This window comes from Carassius auratus, chromosome 31, assembly GCF_003368295.1.
Source record: "Carassius auratus strain Wakin chromosome 31, ASM336829v1, whole genome shotgun sequence".
In the NCBI taxonomy this organism is placed as follows: Eukaryota; Metazoa; Chordata; class Actinopteri; order Cypriniformes; family Cyprinidae; genus Carassius; species Carassius auratus.
In genome coordinates this window covers 14,625,201-14,645,850 of record NC_039273.1, presented here as the reverse complement: position 1 = coordinate 14,645,850, position 20,650 = coordinate 14,625,201, and the positions used below count along the sequence as shown (strand labels likewise).

Here is a 20,650-nt window from a genome sequence, read left to right as displayed (position 1 = left end):
TCAATTGCTGCCTCGCAGGCACTGGTATATCATTCAGTAAATATAAAACCTGTAATCTTGATTCATGCCTTGATTACAGACGCCCCACCTGGTGAATCTAAATGAAGATCCTTTAATGTCCGAGTGCCTTCTGTATTACATCAAAGATGGAATTACCAGGTTCGTGCCAATCCAAGCTTCTCTTTTCCTCCATCGTGCATATAAACCACACATATGTTGTGTTCAGCAGAAGTAGTACTAAGGTGTCTTGATATGTTGCTGTGCTCAGGGTGGGGAGAGAAGATGCCAGCAGCAGACAGGACATTGTTTTGAGTGGTCACTTCATCAAAGAGGAACACTGCACTTTCACCAGCACCACTGGACCTATGGGAGAAGGTTTTTGAATGACACACTACATAAACACACATACTTGTACACAAATATACCACAATCCTTATGGCTGTTCTTCCTGTTTTTTTTACAGCTGTCATTCTTGAGCCGTGCGAGGGAGCAGAAACTTATGTCAATGGGAAGAGAGTAACAGAACCTACGGTTCTCAGATCAGGTCTGTTTACACTTTTTCGTCTCCTGCTACATTACTTTTTTAAAGCATATATTGCCAATCATATAGCTTTTATTTAATTATTTATTTAAATTATTTATTTATTTTGTAGGGTTCCATTTTTTACAGTTTTTATGATACATTTTGATTTAATTCATTTATATGTGATTAAATTTTTTTAATTAGTAATTTTCATAATTTAACATTTAAATCAATTATAGATTCAATATTTTGCCATTTCAAAATGCTTTTATGCGTGTCATTGCAGAATTAAACAGTCTGTGTAATTTATTTAATTATTTTTTAATTTCTTTGTATTGACTCAAACTTTTGTAGGGAACCGAATCATTCTGGGCAAGAGCCATGTGTTCCGTTTCAACCATCCAGAGCAGGCACGTCAGGAACGTGAACGCACCCCCTGTGCTGAGACGCCAATGGAGCCTGTAGACTGGGCCTTTGCTCAGAGAGAACTCCTGGAGAAACAAGGCATTGATATGAAACAGGAAATGGTTCAGAGGTAAAGGAAACATGAAGAAAATTCAAGAATAGGTTTAAGATGTGACATCTGTGTTGTCAAACTCACCAGCTCTTTGTTTGTTTGTATAGACTGCAGGAACTTGAGGATCAGTATCGCAAAGAGAGAGAGGAGACCAACAATCTATTGGAGCAACAGAGATTAGTAAGTGCCGTAAACAACATGAACAGTTTAAAATACCCCCCCACCCCCAAACACAAAACTTTACAATTTAGTATAAAATGACACTGTTTTATTGGGGATGTTTCACTATACTGTATGTCTTTTACAGGACTATGAGAGCAGGTTAGAAGCCCTGCAGAAACAGGTAGATCGTTATTACCCTGATCTGGCAGAGGAAGATGAAGAACCTGAGGAGGAAGGTGACTAGACTGCGAATGGCAAATAATGGTTCATTTTGGGTTTTTTTAACAGCTTGAACTAATCACAATGACTCAGTTTAAATAACTGTGCCTCTTGTATTTAATCTCTCATACTCATAGTGCAATGGACCGAGAGAGAGACAGAACTGGCGCTGTGGGCTTTCCGTAAATGGAGATGTTATCAGTTCACTTCTCTCAGAGATCTGCTTTGGGGCAATGCCATCTTCCTCAAGGAGGCCAATGCCATTAGTGTGGAGCTAAAGAAGAAGGTAAAAGCTTTAGAAAGAACTGCATCACTCTGCTAAACCTATAAAATATGACAACATCATTACTGATTGTGCCTAATGTAACTCACAGGTTCAGTTCCAGTTCGTGTTATTGACGGACACGCTTTACTCTCCACTTCCGCCTGACCTGTTGCCACCTGAGACAGCTAAAGACCGTGAGAAAAGCCCATTCCCTCGCACCATTGTGGCTGTAGAAGTCCAAGATCAGAAAAATGGAGCCACACATTACTGGACCCTGGAGAAGCTCAGGTAATTTTCGCATGTTTGATAGGGACCCCTGTTATGCCATTTTTAAGGTTCCTAATATTGTTTTTGGAGTATTTTACAATAGATTTACATGCATGCAATTAAAAAAAAAAATGCTTTCATTTTCTAATTTAATATCACCTCATTTTCCAACGATTCGTTTGAAGCAGCTCTATGATTCAGTCTCTCTAAACCCCTCCTTTCTGTGAGACTACTCTGCTCTGATTGGTCAGATGGCCCAGTCTGTTGTGATTGATTTACCACATACAGCGTGTATCGGAAACGATACACCCATTGCCATAGTTCCGTATTTTAAATGCTTGATAGAAAATATAAACATCATCATTTATTAATAAAACTTACAGGTTGTGATTCATTGGAGCCAGTTGGTCCAAATAAACTGTGTACTGAGCCATCTTCCAAGAGCAAGCGTTTTGTGAATCATGTGTTGAACTCCCAGAGATTAGAGAAGCAGTCATCAGTAAAATGACAGGAACACAAAAAAGATTGGGCTGTACCGCTGTGTTACAATGGAAAAATGAATCTAATGAAAATTAATTATTTCCTTTGGGAGGCAATAACTTCATCATGCACTTTCATCTTTACAACTTTGCAGATCATTTACATTCAAATACAGCAACATTACACACTGCATGCATAGCAATATTCAGAATGGCATAATAATAATTAAATCACGGAATGTTTTAGGATTCAAAGTCTAAGATAAGGCAATATCACATGAAAGTTGTTTGAAAGGTAGCAAAAATAATGAAGATATGTTGTTTCAGAACAATAAAAAGAAAAAAAAGTATATTACTTTATTACTTTATCACGGAAAATCAAGTACTGAAATATAAAATACTTGTATTTTGAAGAGAAATACTTTGAGTCACTTTGGGTCTCACAGTGTAGCTAGTATTTACATTATAATGATGTGTAATGCTGCCCCTGCAGGCAGAGGCTGGATCTGATGAGGGAGATGTATGATCGTGCTGCGGAGGTGCCTGGCAGTGCTCTTGAGGACTGTGACAGTGTGCTGACTGGAGGCGATCCATTCTACGACCGGTTCCCCTGGTTCCGTCTGGTTGGAAGGTGAGTTGTAAGATTACATCAGAGCATGGCAAGACAGACCCACTGGTGATCAGTACAGAATGCCCCTGTACCATGATTAACAACATTCCTGTCAGATTTCTCATTAGATTATGCTTTTATTTGAATGGCCCACTGAAAGGGAATTAATTTCTCTTATGCAAAACAAAATGAGCAATTCTCATTGTGTTTTTGTACCTGTAACAGTAGAGTATCTTACAGGCCAGAACAACTGCTGGAAAGAGAAAATGTAATAAAAGCTGTGTTTAAAGCTGATCTCTACAGGATATATGTAATATTGCTCAGTCCTCTGTGGAATAAGTCCAGAGTTATTGCCCACACGCTTTTAAAGTGTGCAAGATTTTTAATGCTGCTTTATTCAGAAGTGCATGAAATCGATTTTCCATGCACTTTCAAATGAGGTCACAAGCTTCCCTTTACCCTGTCTACTTCAGAGCTGTATGACTTGCTCGTAATCTTGCCTTTGCTACATCTTGAAAGATTATTTCACAGTAAAAAAAAAAATATATTATCATTTGTTCACCTTCATGTTGTTCCAGAACCGTGAGACTTTCTTTCTTCTGTGGGACCCGAATTTTTGTGCGAACTGGAGATTTATCTCCGAGATGTATGATAGCTTTGTTAGACACAGATTTGAATGCTTATTCACTGATATTTTTCTCTTAAGTGAGCTGTTAACTGGATCAGTCTGATTTGTGAACTTGCATGATCATTCAGGCTGCTTTTGTGAACTGCATCAACTGATTCATTTAAAAAGTAAGCTTGAAAAAATCAGACATCACTTCTATAAAACACCTTGAAGAGATAGGGTGTATACATTTTTCAGTGAATACCTTTTTTGATCAAGATTTTTGATCTGTTCCTCAAACAAAGCTATTGTATGATGTCAGAAGACTTAAAGTGAATGAAATGCCTTCATTTTAAGGTGTTTTTTTTGTAATTGTGGAGCTTGTCAGCCCTAATCCTTATTCACTTTCATTATTTTGATCAGATTGGCTGAAATTTTTTATATTTTATAAGTATTTATATTTATTTACTCAGCTTTTTGTGTTCCAAAAAACAAAACAAAGCAAAAAACAAATCTGGTTTTAACCAACATGATTATTATTTAATAACAGTTGTGGAAATTTTAACGATGCCTATAAAATGTACACTATCTTTTAAAGATTTGGGGCTGATATGTTTGTTTTGATGTTTTTGAAAAAAGTCTAAATGTTAAAAACAGTTAATATTTTTGTTGGAACCTTGAGGCAGTGGTTTTTAGAATTGCTTAATAAATACAAAATTCAAAAGAACAGCTTTTATTTGAAAATAGAAATATAATATAAATTATAATTGTCATAATCTGCATGGTGACACGAAGGTAGAGGATCCAAATGCAGTGGTTTATTGATAGGCGGGCTAAGGTCATACACAAACAGGTAATCCAAAACAGGGCTGAGGCATACAGAGTAATCCAGAAAACATATATTAAATCTTACTGACCCCAAACATTTGAAAGGTAGTGTAATTTTGGACATTCTTAAAGAATCCTGTTACATAGGCTGCTGTTGACATTAATGATACGTGTGTTTTTAGGTTGTGTATGTTTTGTATCCCCATGACCCAGCTACTGTGTTGCCCTATTAAAAATGTTTACTTACCCATATGCGAGTAGAAAGAGTTAAATAGACAGATGGCCCCTCATACTAACTGGGCTCCCATGTCTTTGGCTACACCAGAAACTCCCTTTTCTCCACATGCCTTAGTGAGCAAGCAAGCGACCCTAACTCCTCCCCCACCCCCTCTGAGCCCACATCAACCTCTGAAATCACTGAACTGGTCCAGTCGTGGCCTGGCAAGAGGGCGGGGACAGAGCTGGATGGCTTGGACGATCATTTCTTATCGGATGACTCATGCTCGGATATTGACGAGGAGGAGGAGGGGGAGGATGAGGATGAGGATGATGATGAGGGAGAGCACTGCAGAAGCTTCGGCAAAGCTGAAGACCCGTTTTATGATCGCTCGCCATTGTTCAGTGTAGTGGGAAGGTTGGTGAGGTTTCAGGAGTGTGCTGGGAAAGGAAACTAGCTCTTTCACACTGAGACTGGGTTGTGCTTCCTTTTTTGAACACATTGTGTGTGCACAGCACTCACAGAGATAAATATAAGTGACGTGACATTCAGCCAAGTATGGTGACCCATACTTAGAATTCGTGCTCTGCATTTTAACCCATCCAAAGTGCACACACACAGAGCAGTGAACACACACCTGGAGCAGTGGGCAGCCATTTATGCTGCGGCACCCGGGGAGCAGTTGGATTCGATGCCTTGCTCAAGGGCACCTAAGTCGTGGTATTGCCAACCCAAGATTCGAACCCACAACCTTAGGGTTAGGAGTCATACTCTCTAACTACTAGGCCACGACTTCCCTATAAACACCTAAACTGGAAACATTTTTGCTTATTCACCGAAACACTTCAGTATATATATATATACACTACATATATATATATACACTACATATATATATATATATATATATATATATATATATATATATATATATATATATATATATATATATATATATATATATATATATACACTAACACATACCTGAAAAAGGTGTTTGCTAGATGTATGCATAAAGGATAATAGTGTATACACACACAGACACACATACACAGAATGGGAATAAATTGAATTTAAAATTATCCTGAGTCTGTACATCTCTTCTGGATAAGCTTTAAGATAAAGAAGTGTAAAGTAGACACAAATGAGATCGGTGCTGACATACAGTATCAATAAATACAGAGCTATGAAATAAACGGACAAGGGAGAATGTTGAATATATTGAGTTTGTTTTTTGTTTTTTTCTGATTGTTGAATTTGGTGTTCGTTTGGTCAATGATGTGACTAAAAATGAAGTAGTCAGAAAAGAAAATCTAATAATATTATAAATATAAATGATAAAAAAAAATATATAATATTTTGAAATATATTAAAAACGTGTTTGTCAGATTAAAGTCATGTGGTGCGGTCAATATGCAGAAATAAAACAGGAAATAATATCATAGAGAGGACCCCTGCAGACCCTCATGAATGTGTGTTAAGTCTATTAAAATCTATAGTAATTTGACCTATTTACTGTTTTTAATTTGTAATGGGTTTTTTCAGGTTTTCATGTGATGCGGAAAAAAAAATATTTATGAATTAATATAAATATATATATATATATATATATATATATATATATATATATATATATATATATATATATATATATATATATATATATATAAAGACTTTCCTTGTATTTACCTCGGCCGCTCTTATTTGTCAGCCACCCTTCTGGTAAATCTGTTTGTGATGCTGCTGAAATCTCTTGAGGAGACATCTGAGATTATAAGGGTCTTTAGTTCAGAAGGAAAATCTGAGGAGCATGTTTCCACTTGATTTTCATCACATTGCCGTAGGAGAAAGCTCTATGATATTGAAAGATCTCTTATGGGATTTTGTCTTTCCTATGGGAAGGATTGCTGGAGTTTAGTCAGCATGTCTGGACTTTACCCCGTCTCCTCCCATTATCATACATTTGACTTTCATCCGGTTGCTGCAGACACACACCTTGAGCTTCTGGGTTTCATTTCGCCCTAATGATTGTGATCATTGAAATCAGAATTGGCTGGATGTCAGCGCCTCCACCCAGCACAGCTATGGCTCTTGTGTCACGCCAAGGTCTGTGTCCCAGCTTTACATGCACCGCATCACTTCTTCAAAGGGGTCCGTCAGCTTTGAAGGGCTATCTCTGAAACACTCATATTAGATGTTTGTTTTGTGTACTGCAGAAACAAACAAGTCCAGATTTTTTTATTACATGGCACGAATGTCTGATGAATATGAAAATAGCTGTTCATCTAATGACTTACTAATTGGTTCGCGTGTTAAGCCGTTTGGTTACTTCCAGTCTTCACATATCTCAAGATGAAAGAGCTGGTTTCTGGCACAGCTGTCGCTCTTCTGGACATGTGAGATCATATGCCGTATTTCAACTTTTTTGTGAGATATAACACGGAAACCTTTGATGAATTGGCTCACTCTTTTAAGTTGCGCTTGTGCAATGCACTGCACATTTGTGACAGTATGGCTGCTTTTTTGCAGTGTCATATTTAGCTATTGTTTAGTATTTGCTAATGGTATTGTCTGTTCACGCTTGCATTGTCCACTACTGTTACATTTTATGTCTCCTTTTTCACCTTTTTTCCTCACAAGCATGTTTTTATACCTCACCAAAACCCCTTTTTTGTTCAGCACTACCGTATCATTCATTGTCTACACATGGAGGATGGGCAATGTAGTCCTTGACGGCAGATTAAGAACAAACAAAGTTAGGGTTGAGAATTAAAACTTTTTTTTTTTAAACGTCCATCTTTGTTTTTTAAATAAACACATAAACAGTTCCTATTTCTGGTTCTGATCAAGGATATCAGGATTATCCAATTCCCCACACTAATTTACACAAAAACACGAGTCACTCCAGGAAATATATTCACTCAAACAAAAGTCCAAAAATTTGAGACCACTAGTCAAAATGCTTTACTCATTTACAAATTATGTTATCAGTACATTAATTTGAGTGAAAGGCTGAACTGAGAATTCTATATTATTTTCAGCATGTTTTGTTACAAAGCGTTTTGTGTGGAAGCAAGAAAACGGATCCTTTGTTCAACCTGTACTTTTTGTTCAGTGTTATTTGCAGTAGAAATAATATGAAATCTTAAGCATTTCTTTATTTAAATTACCGTTAAAACATTTGGGGTAGGTAAGATATTTTATTGTTTTTGAAAGAACTTATGTTCTCCAAAGCTGCATTTATTTGATCTAAAATACAGTAAAACAGTTAGATTGTAAAATATTATTAGAATTTGAAATAAATAATTTCTGTTTGAACATATTTTAAATTGTAATTTATTCCTGTGAAGGCAAAGCAGACATTACTCCAGACTTCTGTGTATCATGATCCTTCAGAAATCATTCTAACATGTTGATGTGTTTAAGAAATATTTATTATTATTATTATTATTATTATTATTATTATTATTATTATTATTATTATTATTATTATTATTATTATTATTATTATCAATGTTGAAAACAGTTGTGCTTCTTAATATTTTTTTCAGAATAAAAATCATTTATTTGAAATATAAACAATATCACACATTTCACATATGATGATTTGAATTCATCCTTGCTGAATACAAATATTAATTTCTTAAAAAAAAAAAGACTTTGAGCCATAGTTGTTTATTAAATAGTTTTCAGTGAAAAGAAATCCCCAATTTTTAAAATGTGGTCTCAGATTTCTTTTCTGTATATTGTTTAGGGTTCATCTTCATTCAATCCCATGAATTTACCTTAAACTTACCCAAAACCTAAAGTATGAACAGTTAAAAATACTCACACAAACCGGTTTGGTATCATGTCACCTGATCTGTGAGGAATAATCATGTCCAGGGCCGCAGCAGTGCCTGCTCGTGTCTGTATGTAGCTCAATGTTGTGTTTGTCCTGTTTGCTGTACAGTCAATCCCTTAGAAACACAATTTGTTCTTCTTCTCTCTCCTTCAGGTCATTTGTATATTTGAGTAATCTGCTCTATCCTGTGCCCTTGGTACATCGGGTTGCCATTGTCAATGAGAAGGGAGAGGTCAAAGGTTTCCTCAGAGTAGCTGTACAGGCAATATCAGGTAAGATTAGGACTGCAAGTGTCTTGCAGAACCTACTGGCAAGAGTCTTTTATTACAATGTGTAGTATCAGACCATTGAATCAATTCAATTTCAATTACTAGTATTTTTAAAGATTAATTTTAAGTTAAATGATGACAGTAGTAGATGTAGTGATATATCATGCATACTTTAAAGGAACATAATTATATATATAATTATATATTATATATATAGGTGTTAGAGGATGTATTTAGGACAGAGGGCTTGTATATACAGTATGAAGGGCAAGCTGTGTGTGACTTCTTGAGGAAGTGATGTGAAGGTGCTCTGGTTTTTCCTCCAGCTGATGAAGAGGCACCAGACTATGGCTCTGGTGTCCGTCAGTCAGGCACTGCAAAGATTTCTTTTGAAGACCAGCAGTTTGAGAAGGTATTTACATTTAAACACTTATAATCAAGCAATTTTACAGAAACGTAGACCAAGCTGAAGATACCAGCTTAAATTCCTGTGCCAGTTCAGGCTGCTTTGTAGCAGCTTAAACAGTCTTTCTTGTCAAGCTGGTTGATCAATATATGATTGTAGCCTTTTGCAGATGCTGAGAACCAGCATTCAGAACACAACATAGTTCTTATGGTCCTATAAAACCTGGAAATATTAGATAATTTAAAAGTGCTATCTCCATTCCTGGAAAAGTCATTGAAATTCATTAAATCTTAAAAGGACATGGAACTATGCATATAGGCTTTTCTAGGTTTGCTAATTATGTTCCAGTCATGGAAAAAACTTTTCAGCAAGGATATTCATATTATGGCATCTTACTTAAAGTATTTCTCTTTCCTGTTGATCAGTTCCAGTCAGAGTCCTGTCCTTCTGGTCTTTCACGCGCTGCTGTATCTCACGAAGAACTGCGAATTGTGGAAGGTGAGGGCCAGAATGCAGAGATGGCCCTGTCAGCAGATGAGGTCAACAATAATACCTGTCCAGGTAAGAAACATGCCAGTGATTCATAAGATCACAAGAAATGTAGTAAATTCAGGTAGTTATAAAGCATTTAGTAGTGGTCAGTTAACTATTTATGTGAGCTCATCTAAAGTGAGGACTAGTTATGCTTTGTAAAGCATTTATAAAGGATATTTAAAGGCTCAGTTATCTTCTAAACAAAAAACAGAAACAAACACAACACAGAGATACAGAACATAGAAATATTAACATCCTTTAAATCTCATTTGTAAAAGCTTTACAAGGCATAAATAGTCCTCACTTTAGATGAGCTCACAAAAATAGTAAATTAACAACTACATATGTTTTATAACTACCTGAATTAACCCTGAATTACAGTAGAAATACATGTTAATAAACCATTTATTAACACTATAAGTAACTATAACTATATGTCTGAATAAAAAGATGAATGCACATTTAAATAGTTTATTAATAATTTACTTACAATTTCTAAGTGATCTTATAAACCACTGACAACTCTTAATAACTGGTGTGTAAATAATGCTATACTTAATTTAGAAATGATAAATTGATCATTAATAAAGTATGAAAAAACAATTATTAAATACATTATAGATATGCTTTATAAATAAAAGCATTTATATCTGTATTTATAAACTGCTTATAAATGTCTATTAATGCTTTATAAATGATGAATTAACTGTTTCCTAATGCTTAACTAATGATTAATAGCATGCAGTTATTATAAAGTGTTACCGATAAATGTTTTCAGGATTCTTTTATGAATATAAACAACAACATTTATTTTCAATAGAAATCTTTCGTAACATTATTGTCTTTACTGCCTTGTTTGATAAAAAAAAAGAGTAAAAGTATTAACAGTAGTGTGTGTAAGTGGAAACATGACCTACAACCCTGTGTTTCTGAAGTCTGAATCTACAGTATATGCCAGTTTCAGCTGTCCCATGGAGTTTTCATATTTCTTTGACTGGACATCTTTTCCTTCATGTATTTTTCATAGCTAACCCAGAGGAGCTGGACAATCCTGTCAAGACGGGTCTTGATGGCGTACTTGATGGTGCTCTGGATCACTTGAGGATTGGAGAAGTCTTTACATTCAGAGTTACTGTGCTGCAGGCGTCAAGCATATCCTCAGAATACGCAGACATATTCTGCCAGTTCAAGTAAGTGCCTCTGTTATGTTCTGAAGTCTGTTCCCACTAGCCGACATTTGTCATTGTTCTGTATCTAATTGACTTTTATTAAACTCCTTGTTTGTAGTTTTATTCACAGACATGATGAAGCGTTTTCCACAGAGCCGTTGAAGAACACTGGACGTGGTCCACCACTTGGCTTCTATCATGTGCAGAATGTGAGCTTTAAACTGTAACACCCAGCTCCATGTCACACTGTTTTTATTAGACTGAGGGTAAAACACTTGTTTCTCTGATTTTCCAGATTGCCGTGGAAGTGACTAAATCCTTTACAGAGTACATAAAGACTCAGCCAATCGTGTTTGAAGTGTTTGGACATTACCAGAAGCAGGCTTTCCCTCCGCTCTGCAAGGATCTCATTAGGTAGATCCTGGCGATATTTATTATTTCCAACTCTGATTAATACATGCTACAAATGTCTGGATTCATCCATCAAATATACTGAAATAACAACCAGAACTTTTTTTTTTTTTTTTCAGCCCATTGCGCCCATGCAGACGACAGTTCCCGAGAGTCATGCCTCTTTCCAAACCAGGTGAGGGCAATGAATGTATTTGACCATTTTTTTTTTGTTGTTTATATTTTGTACTTCATTAATTCACTTGTTAATGACACTGGTGAATATGACCGCCACATGACGACTATATCATCAACAATAACTAACCAAAGTCATCTGATCAGATTTTCTCTTGCCTTTCTTGCTTTAAGGAATGTGCTTTAGAAAGACGAAGTTAAAGCAGCCAAAAACACCCTAATGCTTAAAAAAAAACAAGGGTCAAGATTCCAACAAAAGCAAAAACTGGCCTCTATTATAGTGACATCATACATTTGTAAACTTTTTCTTTTCAACAAAAGACCTCTGTGAAGTCTCAGTAAGAATTTTAGTATTTAGTATTTTTGTAAAGTCAAACTGAAAAGAAGTCAAACTGGTAAGAGAAGATGCTGAGATGTTTTAATGTGTCCTGCCAAATCACGTTGAGGCTGAAGCTGTTTAGAACATATTATTTGCTTCGTCCTTGTATTGCATTTTTTTATGTCGCTGTTTTGGGTTAATTTGGCCATGTCACAGTCTTTATGTTGTTGGTGGTGGGTTTAGCCACAGATAACGACACTCCTGCTGATCGGGAGAAGAACCTGGAGCTGATTCGCTACCTGCTGCCAGAGGTCTTCAGTGGGGCTCTGGTGGACTCTCTGTCAAGCCACGCCCTCAATGCAGCAGGCGTGGCTGTTTCCTACCTCCTTGAAGGGGAGGAGCAAGCCAGATTGCCGGCCCCGCCCTTGTCTATCTGTTCAGTAATAAAAGCACAGAAGCCGGGTCTGTAATTGGTCTGAGTGCCTAAGGCCAAAGAATGTCCCTGAAACTGCACCTCTGGTCTGTCTAATGCACTTGTAATAACATCCCATCACATCACATCTAACACATAACACATAACACACAACTCAACTCAACTCAACTCAGCAAATACAGTTTGATGGTTATCATATGGAAAATGTTTGTGCTGCTTAATATTTGTATGGAAACACTGGTACTTCAATATTCTTTGATGAACAGAATGTTCAAAAGAACAGCATTAAATTGAAATAGAAATCTTTAGTAACATTATAAATCTCTGTAAATTTTGATCAATTTCATGCATCCTTGATTAATAAAAGTAACCCCCCTCCCCCTTTTTCATACTTAGAACTTCTGAATGGTAATGTATCTCTGTTTCCATAAAAATATTAAGCAGCACAGCGATTTTTAACATTGAAAAGAACCGTTTATTGAGCACCAAATCAGCATATTAGAAAGATTTCTGAAGCTGCTGAAAATTCAGCTTTGCCATCACAAATCACCATTTTAAATTGCATTTTAAAATGTATTAAAATAGAAAACAGTGACTTTAAACTGTAACAATATTATCAAGTAAATGCAGCCTTGGTAAACCTAAGAGACAGTCTTTGAAAACTTAGTTTTTCCAAACTTGTATTAAATTATTCCAAACTATACTTGGACATTTTCTTGGATTTTTTTAAAACTAAAAATAGGTGATATTTAGACATTTAGCATCCATTCTCTTTCCCCATTTCACTGGGAGTCACACCAACTCTCTGCACTGACAGACTGAAGGAGGCTTTGTTCCAGGGGCTGCGTTTCGGCCTGTTAATACTGTGTGTGGGTGTATGTCTTTTTCTCTCCCTCAGCCTCTCCATACAAAGCTCATTGAGCAGATGGATGATTCTAGCCTTTTTCTCTGACATCATTCACCAGAAATAAACTGATGAATAGTGCTGGACTAAGAATGTATCAGTGCATGAGTAAAACTGGTTCTGTCTCTTGAAACTGCTTGATGATGCGGTGGTCCCTTAATCTCTGCAGGATAGTAGTTTGGGTCTTTATTATTAAATATTCGGTTATTGGTTGCTAGTTTTTATTAGATTTCTTGTCTCTGGACATACAGTATCATATTCACTGGTTTGTATATTGCATCTAGTTAACAAAATCTGAATTATTTGTTAATGAATCATTCATCTGGTTCTCTGTTTCATCTCAATGTGTAGCTAGCTATCACATGAATTAATAAGACTTGTAATATAAGTTATGAATGAATAACTTTCACAATACGTTTGTGGTGCTTTTGGTGTTTGACAGCCCTAGTCCTTGTTAACTTACATGAAAGAAAATAGCCAGAATATTCTTCAGAAATTCACAAAGAAAGTCTAACACATTTGGATAGTTTTCAATTTAGGGTGAATTATTCCCGTACTACTTCTGCTTGGCGTGTGCAGATGTTCAGGGATCACTGTAATTCACATGACTTTATTCATCTTAACAGCAGTGTGCCTTTGCATCGGACTCCTGATCTCCCACTCCTGCTCCTCTCTAACTGGTTTATTCCTCCTCTTATACTTGTGGTGCATATCTTCCTCGCTCCTGTGAATCTCTAGTATACCTTTCATCTGCCTTTTAATTTTTATATCCATTGGTCTATGATTAACTCAGTATTGATTTGATGCTCCTTGTCTCTCTGTCTTTCTGCATAGTACCTGCCACCAAACTGACAGCTCTCACTCGACCCACGGCAGGACCGTGCCACTGTAAATACGACCTGATGGTCTTCTTTGAAATCTGTGAGCTAGAGGCCAATGGAGAGTAAGTGTCTTGTTTAACCGTTGACCTTTTCAATTTTTGTTTATATCCAGGAAAGTGTGACAGTGCTAGTTATTGTATTTGACATTATCTCTCCCTTCCAGCTATATCCCAGCTGTAGTGGACCACCGGGTAGGCATGCCCTGCCATGGCACTTTCATGTTACATCAGGTACTGGGAAATGTTCTTTATTTCCCTTTCCATTGGGTTATTTTCTCTCATACTGTTTACTTTAACATTAGACTTGAAAATAACATCAAATAACACAACATCTACATAACAGGGCATCCAAAGGAGAGTCACCGTCACCATAGTACATGAGTCAGGAAGAGATATTAAGTGGAAGGAGGTGCGAGAGCTGGTTGTAGGTGAGTTTGGGCCTAAAAATAAATGCTTATGCGTAAGCCAAAGTGAAATTGGATGATATTCAAGAAATGTCTTTGTGTTTGACAGGGCGCATCCGGAACACGGCCGAAGCAGATGAGACAATCATCGACCCCAATATTCTCTCTCTTAACATACTGTCTGCAGGATACATCCGACCCGCACATGAGGACAGGTACATTCCCAACCAATAAATATAATAAGAGCAGTTTAGAAGTTAACAAATCAAATTGCCATTCTCATGCTTTCTTTAACACTAAACATAAAACATCTTGAAAGTTATGCTTGTCATTTTATATTCAAGAACACTTCCAAAGGAAGTTTTATTCTTCTGACATGAAGCCTTTTTTTTCTCCCAGAACACTCAGTTGCAGATTTTCTTAATGTTGGCTGTTTCCCACAACACTCTTTTTAATACCGGGTCTCTATTTTAGTGATTGCTGTACTTAATATGACTCTCTCCTCATCCTCAAGCCTGTGACAAACAGTTCTCTGCACAGCTTTAAAGCGATATGTTTTTAGATAAATGAGTCAGTGAACCAAATCTTCAAAATAGCACTTAAAGTCCTGTCTTAAGGGAGAGATTCAAAATCAAACAGTACTGCCACAGCGCTAGCCTTAGACAAAGACAAGAAGTATATTCACACTTTGCCATATTGAAGCTTTTAGGTGCACTTTACAGAGTTAGGAGAGTCTGATCCTGCAGATAAGGGGGAACCAAAAAGAACTCCAAAAGAACTCAAAACAGAACGTTAGGGGGGCTTAAAAGTATACTATTGTTCAAAAGTTTGGGGTCTATTTGATTTAATAAAATGCTTTAAAGAGGTCTCTTTTGCTTAACAAGGATACAATTATTTGATCGAAACAGTAACGCTGTAAAATATTATTATAATTTATTTATTAAAATATTTGCTTTCTAATATATGGCGAAGCTGAATTTTCAGTGGCCCTTACTTCGTTCTTCAGTGTCACATGATCCTTTAGAAATCATTCTATTATGCTGATTTTAGGAGGTCAAGAAACATTATTATTATTATCAATGTTGAAAACATTTGTGCTGCTTAATATTTTTGTGGAAACCGTGATACATTTTTATCAGGATGGTTCAAAAGATCAGCGTTTATTTGAAATAGAAATCTTCTGTAACATTATAAATGTCTTTACTGTTAAAATGTGATGCATCCTTGTTAAATAAATAAAAAAATATATATTACTGACCGTGTAGGTACTGTTTTAATAAGAGGAATATTATAGGATCAGAATTGGACAGTTTATAAAAACCTATCCTGAACTGCTCAAAATATCTTAATACCAATTCTCAACACACTTCTTCATTGTGGAGACAATGCTGCATGACATAACCTCAGCGGGTCAGGATGCTTTTAACACATCGCTTGACAGTCAGACTAATCCATAGAGCTGCTCTTTTTCTGTTTTATAAAACTCATAATTATCATTTCTCTCCTGCTGCATGTAAGACAGAATGTGGTTTTATTAGCCTTGATGAAGGAGGTCACGATTTATTGAACCAACAATCTGAAAATATTCATTCGCTATTTTCAGAAAGGCAGGCAATCGGAAAAAATGTTTCTCTAGTTCACCTCCTTGGTTGTGCAAGTCTTCCTAACTGATGCTGGTCTGCATTTGTGTCCATTCTCATCTGTTCATTCCATTCGCTCTGTCCACACTCCATTGCTCAGACTCAACTACCTGCTCACTGAACCACACAGTGGATCGAGTTCTTGGCATCGCTGCTAGCCACCATCACGTAGCGCTGATCTGCATGTGAAGATTTATATCAGAAGAATAATTACCATTTAAAATCACTCGAAGCTAATTTGTCAACACTTTACTAATCAAAACAATCATTAACATTCTCTAATCATGTTAGTTATTGCAAACAAAAGGCCACGTTTCTCATGTCACGTTATGCTGTAGCAACTAAACAAAGCATTTTGTCATCTGCAGTGCATTACTAGGACTTCACCTTAGATGGACATCGTATATCAGCATCCAGACTTTGCAAACATGCTTCAAATTAAATCTGAATATATTATTAGATGTGTCCGCCTGAACCCCACTGATGCAAAACCGCATTAAAGAATCATTCAAACCTTCCGTTTCAAGCAGCAGTGACCTTCTCTCCTGCGATTTAACTACAAGTCTTCACTAGATAGTCCACACTTTCTATAAAATCCACGTAACAGAGCCGGATTCATGCACCAATGCAAAGGAACCAGGACAAATATGTGACCGGAGAGTTTGACAACCACATTGTATTCAAACAACAAAGTCAAATATCTGGGAACAAGCTTCTGGGCCTCCACACAAGCTTCTCTCCACACCTACTGATTCTAAAATATATTTTAAGTCCACTAACAGAATGTTGTTTTGTGTTTTTCCAGACAGTTTCTTGATTCGGACATTCCTAGGTATATTACCTTCAAATCCCTTTCCTCTCATAAGATACACACTCTCTCTCTCTCTCTCTCTCTCTCTCTCTCTCTCTCTCTCTCACACACACACACACACAGATTGTGTATTTTCCATTCTTTTATTTCTATGGCCATCAGTCCAATCAGCATCCATCTTCATTTTTTGGCTCTTAAATACTGCTTTTTCTTCATTCTTGTTGGTTTGCCTATTTATTTTCTCTTTCCCTCCTACTATTTCTGAAAACATGAGAGAATTTCAGTCTGGCTCCCATGGAAATGCTTTTGTGTGTGAAGCTTCTGTTCCATATTGTATGTTTTTGACATTTCTTGGCACCTTTAGGTGACTGGATTGCATGGCTTGGCTTTTGTCTGTCATTTGCAGGAGGTGTTGTAGAGATCATAGTCACCTTCCCAGCTAACAGGGAATGTTTTCAGAACTTTGGCTAATATTCTGGCAAGGTGTTCTCAAAATTATTCGTGAAATCGTGAAATGTTTTAGACATTGGTATAATTTTTTTATATTACTACAGAGAACATTCACAAGATCTATTTAAAGTTTACCATAATGTTTGTGAAATGATGCAGTGGAATGTCTCCTTATCGTTTGTGTAACCAAAAATCATTGTTCTTAAAACATTTTCTAAACTGGACACAAATAAAACATAATAGAAACACCATTTTTATAACTTAATAAATTAATTTGAATTCTACTATGTATGTCACTCACTTCTTGCGTTCATTCCTCCAGTTTGAACAAAAAGGAATTAAAAATAAAAATAATAAAAATGAGTCACTCTACCACACAGGCTCCATCAGACCTACATAAATGTATTGCTCTTGATCAACAAATTAGATGACATATCTTAATAAAAATGTATGGTTTCATTTAAACTGTTCTGCAAGCAGATCAAGTTCCATCACAAATGTCAAAGCACAAAATTTTGCCTGTGTGTGGTGTTAACTTGGGGCCAGACCACACACTATGAGGTCTGTGTTGCTTATGGGTGGAAGGGCTTTCTCCGCTACCTTCGGTATTAATCATGAATCTCGGAACAAAATTTGTGTTACATTAGTCTACTGAGATTTACGATCTCATGCGAAAAAAATGTGTTTAATCTCTTTTATTGACAGTTAGGCCCACTTGGCATTCTCTGCTCATGAGTAGCTGCTCTTTTTACCACTAGGGGGCAGTGTTTCTTTGACGATTTCAAACACGTGTTGCCTGAATGACTTTGAGTAAACATTTCTATGTGCTGCTTGTTCTGCAGACTGTAATTACCAAACCAGGACAACTGTAATCCCAGGAATTAGCTGCTTGTTTGTAAATATAAGGGTGGTGTCACCTCAGAAGGGAATGAGATCATTGTTATTATCCAAGTCCGTTTTTCTTGTTGTGCTGCCAGGACTGTTTAGTTCACCAGGGCAATTGCAGAACACACTGAGAATTGTATTTATCATACCATTCAGTGCAAAACTTTCGTATATAAAAATGTTTCCAGTATTACAGGATGGCATATTGGTGCCATTTTACAACTTTTACAACTGTATATTGTGATATTATGTTAGAATACCAATCAATCTGAACTACCAAACCCTCTTTTGTACTTTAAAATGTACTGATAACCTCCACCATAATAATACAGGTGGTATAATAAAAATACCACATGATAAATTAGAGTTCATCATAAATGTGTTGTTTATAAAACATTGTACATTTGATATATTTATATATTCAATACTCGCGCAAAGATATTTATTTATTTATTTACCAGTATTGTGAGGAAAGTTAAAGTTGACCAATTATGCATGTTTTTACTGTATCATTTTTACAACAGTAAATAATTATAGATATATATTTTTCTTTTTTATTATTATAATTTGAAAATTTGTGGACCTAAATATCCTATCCAGTTTAAAGCAATAAAAGATTTGGGAACGTACAAAGACTCTTTAAAGCATATGATATTATTCTTAATACACACTTAACTGTACTGTAAACATTATCTGCACTCCAACAAGAGTTTGCAGGTAAGGTATTGCAGTTACAGTAAGTAAAGCTCTTCATTGTCCCTCCAATCCATGTTGTCACAGAAGCCTATTTTAATTTCCAGCAGCCTGGGTGCAAGCATTACCTCATTGATAGCATGCTTGCTTTCTTAGCCCTGTGCAGTGAGCAATTCTTCATTGTAGTTTAGGTCCTCGATGTAAGCAGAACCAATAAACTGAGAAAGAAATGTCTCGCCGTATATTTAGTTATAAATATTCATAAATATTTAGTTATAGTTTGGATTGGCTGATATAAGAAATTTAAGGGAAAGAAATATTGAAAGGGAAGTTAGAACAACAGGAAATCTCTTTTATCATGTGTAAATGGGAGGTGGAAATTATTGTCACAATCCCCTCATTTTACTTTGTATGCCGAGCTTGATTTATGTGGTTGTTTGGGAGCGAACAATAACACCAGAAATGGATCAGTTGGGTGTCCTCTGAGGTCTGTGTTTGGGTCCTAACCTTTTAAAAGGTACACACTTCTACTCAGCAAGTTTCCAGCAGTTCATCCATATATATGGATGGGGCATAGTGGAAGATCAATATGGATTTTTCATTTGCAGACATATCCAGTCTTGCTAGGCAAGGGCTATGTCAAATCCAAAGTCAACGTTTTTTTTTTTGTAAATATTGAACATATACCCTGTTGCAGGACATTTAATTGTATATATTGTAGAACTATTTTAGAAATCAGCAAGGGAGAGTCTATTAACCAAAAAATAGAAATACTTCAAGGCAACTGTTTCTCTTCCTTTAATTACCACTTGTTAGGAGATGTATATGGATATGGTAACTGGGTATAAGATTATGAAATTAAAATTCTGTCATCATTTACTCACACTCATGTCATTCCAAAAATAATCTTTAGGACTTAATTTCTATTGTGTCTCCAAAAACAAAATATTTTGAAGAATGTTGGGAACCACATTGGAGTGCATTAGGGCCTTTCGCACTGCTTTAGTTCCAGAACTAAATGTATAGAACTAAAGTACTGGGACGATTTTGTATAAACTATTTCCCAGTGCCATTTAAAGGGATGCGTTCACACCAACGATGTGTTCTAGGAATTGATCTAAGCCCATTTTTATGTGGCGCTCAACAAAGGAAACAGAAGAACAACATTAACAGGAGGATGGAGGATGCTGTGATTGGAGCTGTGTTTTTGTTGTCTATGTATATGTAAAGTGAATGAAAGAATGGAAAGGAGGACTAAGAATCTCCAGCGACAACTGGCAGTGCTATATTTGCTACAAGTGCCTGCACTTCTGCGTCCATCCATCTATCGCTGTTCATCATACTTGTGAAATTAGTTGACACAATGTTTACATGCCGTTTAAAATCATGGCGGATGAGGGCGTTTTCGTACGCGTTTGGCCAATCAATGTCTACTTATGTCACGGTTAGTACCAGTTGTGCTGGTTTGACCCTGCTCCGGAGTAGGAGCTAATTTGGTTCCCACAAAAATGTGGGTAGTTCAACACTTAGTTCAGGTACCTTGAAAAGGTCGCCGTGGTGCGAAAGGCCATATTGTCTTGCATTGAATTGAATGCCTTCCATTGAATGCCCCCCCCCCCCCCCCCCTTCACTGAGACAATTCTCAGAAAATCTATGATACACCGAAAAAGAAAGTCATACAGTTTTAGAATAATATGAGAATTAGGTACAGGCTGGATTTGCTGGAATGC

General features: G+C 36.3%; 1 protein-coding gene across 12 annotated transcripts in view; it reads left to right on the top strand.

Annotated features, from left to right (window-relative positions):
- The window catches only part of LOC113050630 (kinesin-like protein KIF1A), a 64,312-nt gene that overhangs the window by 35,263 nt on the left and 8,399 nt on the right, over nucleotides 1–20,650 (top strand). For 4 of the 12 annotated variants that reach the window (XM_026213825.1, XM_026213824.1, XM_026213822.1 and 1 more), the window contains 20 exons: nucleotides 80–159; nucleotides 269–375; nucleotides 464–544; nucleotides 878–1,058; nucleotides 1,148–1,220; nucleotides 1,348–1,438; nucleotides 1,559–1,707; nucleotides 1,796–1,974; nucleotides 2,926–3,063; nucleotides 8,692–8,810; nucleotides 9,134–9,219; nucleotides 9,639–9,774; nucleotides 10,775–10,937; nucleotides 11,035–11,125; nucleotides 11,212–11,330; nucleotides 11,447–11,502; nucleotides 13,992–14,100; nucleotides 14,202–14,268; nucleotides 14,381–14,465; nucleotides 14,551–14,656. In XM_026213825.1, the coding sequence (XP_026069610.1) occupies nucleotides 80–159; nucleotides 269–375; nucleotides 464–544; nucleotides 878–1,058; nucleotides 1,148–1,220; nucleotides 1,348–1,438; nucleotides 1,559–1,707; nucleotides 1,796–1,974; nucleotides 2,926–3,063; nucleotides 8,692–8,810; nucleotides 9,134–9,219; nucleotides 9,639–9,774; nucleotides 10,775–10,937; nucleotides 11,035–11,125; nucleotides 11,212–11,330; nucleotides 11,447–11,502; nucleotides 13,992–14,100; nucleotides 14,202–14,268; nucleotides 14,381–14,465; nucleotides 14,551–14,656 (2,216 nt within the window). Of the gene's footprint in view, nucleotides 1–79; nucleotides 160–268; nucleotides 376–463; nucleotides 545–877; nucleotides 1,059–1,147; nucleotides 1,221–1,347; nucleotides 1,439–1,558; nucleotides 1,708–1,795; nucleotides 1,975–2,925; nucleotides 3,064–4,802; nucleotides 5,112–8,691; nucleotides 8,811–9,133; nucleotides 9,220–9,638; nucleotides 9,775–10,774; nucleotides 10,938–11,034; nucleotides 11,126–11,211; nucleotides 11,331–11,446; nucleotides 11,503–13,991; nucleotides 14,101–14,201; nucleotides 14,269–14,380; nucleotides 14,466–14,550; nucleotides 14,657–16,886; nucleotides 16,914–20,650 lie in introns of all 12 variants that reach the window. The other 8 variants (XM_026213819.1, XM_026213813.1, XM_026213814.1 and 5 more) reach the window with 4 other exon arrangements.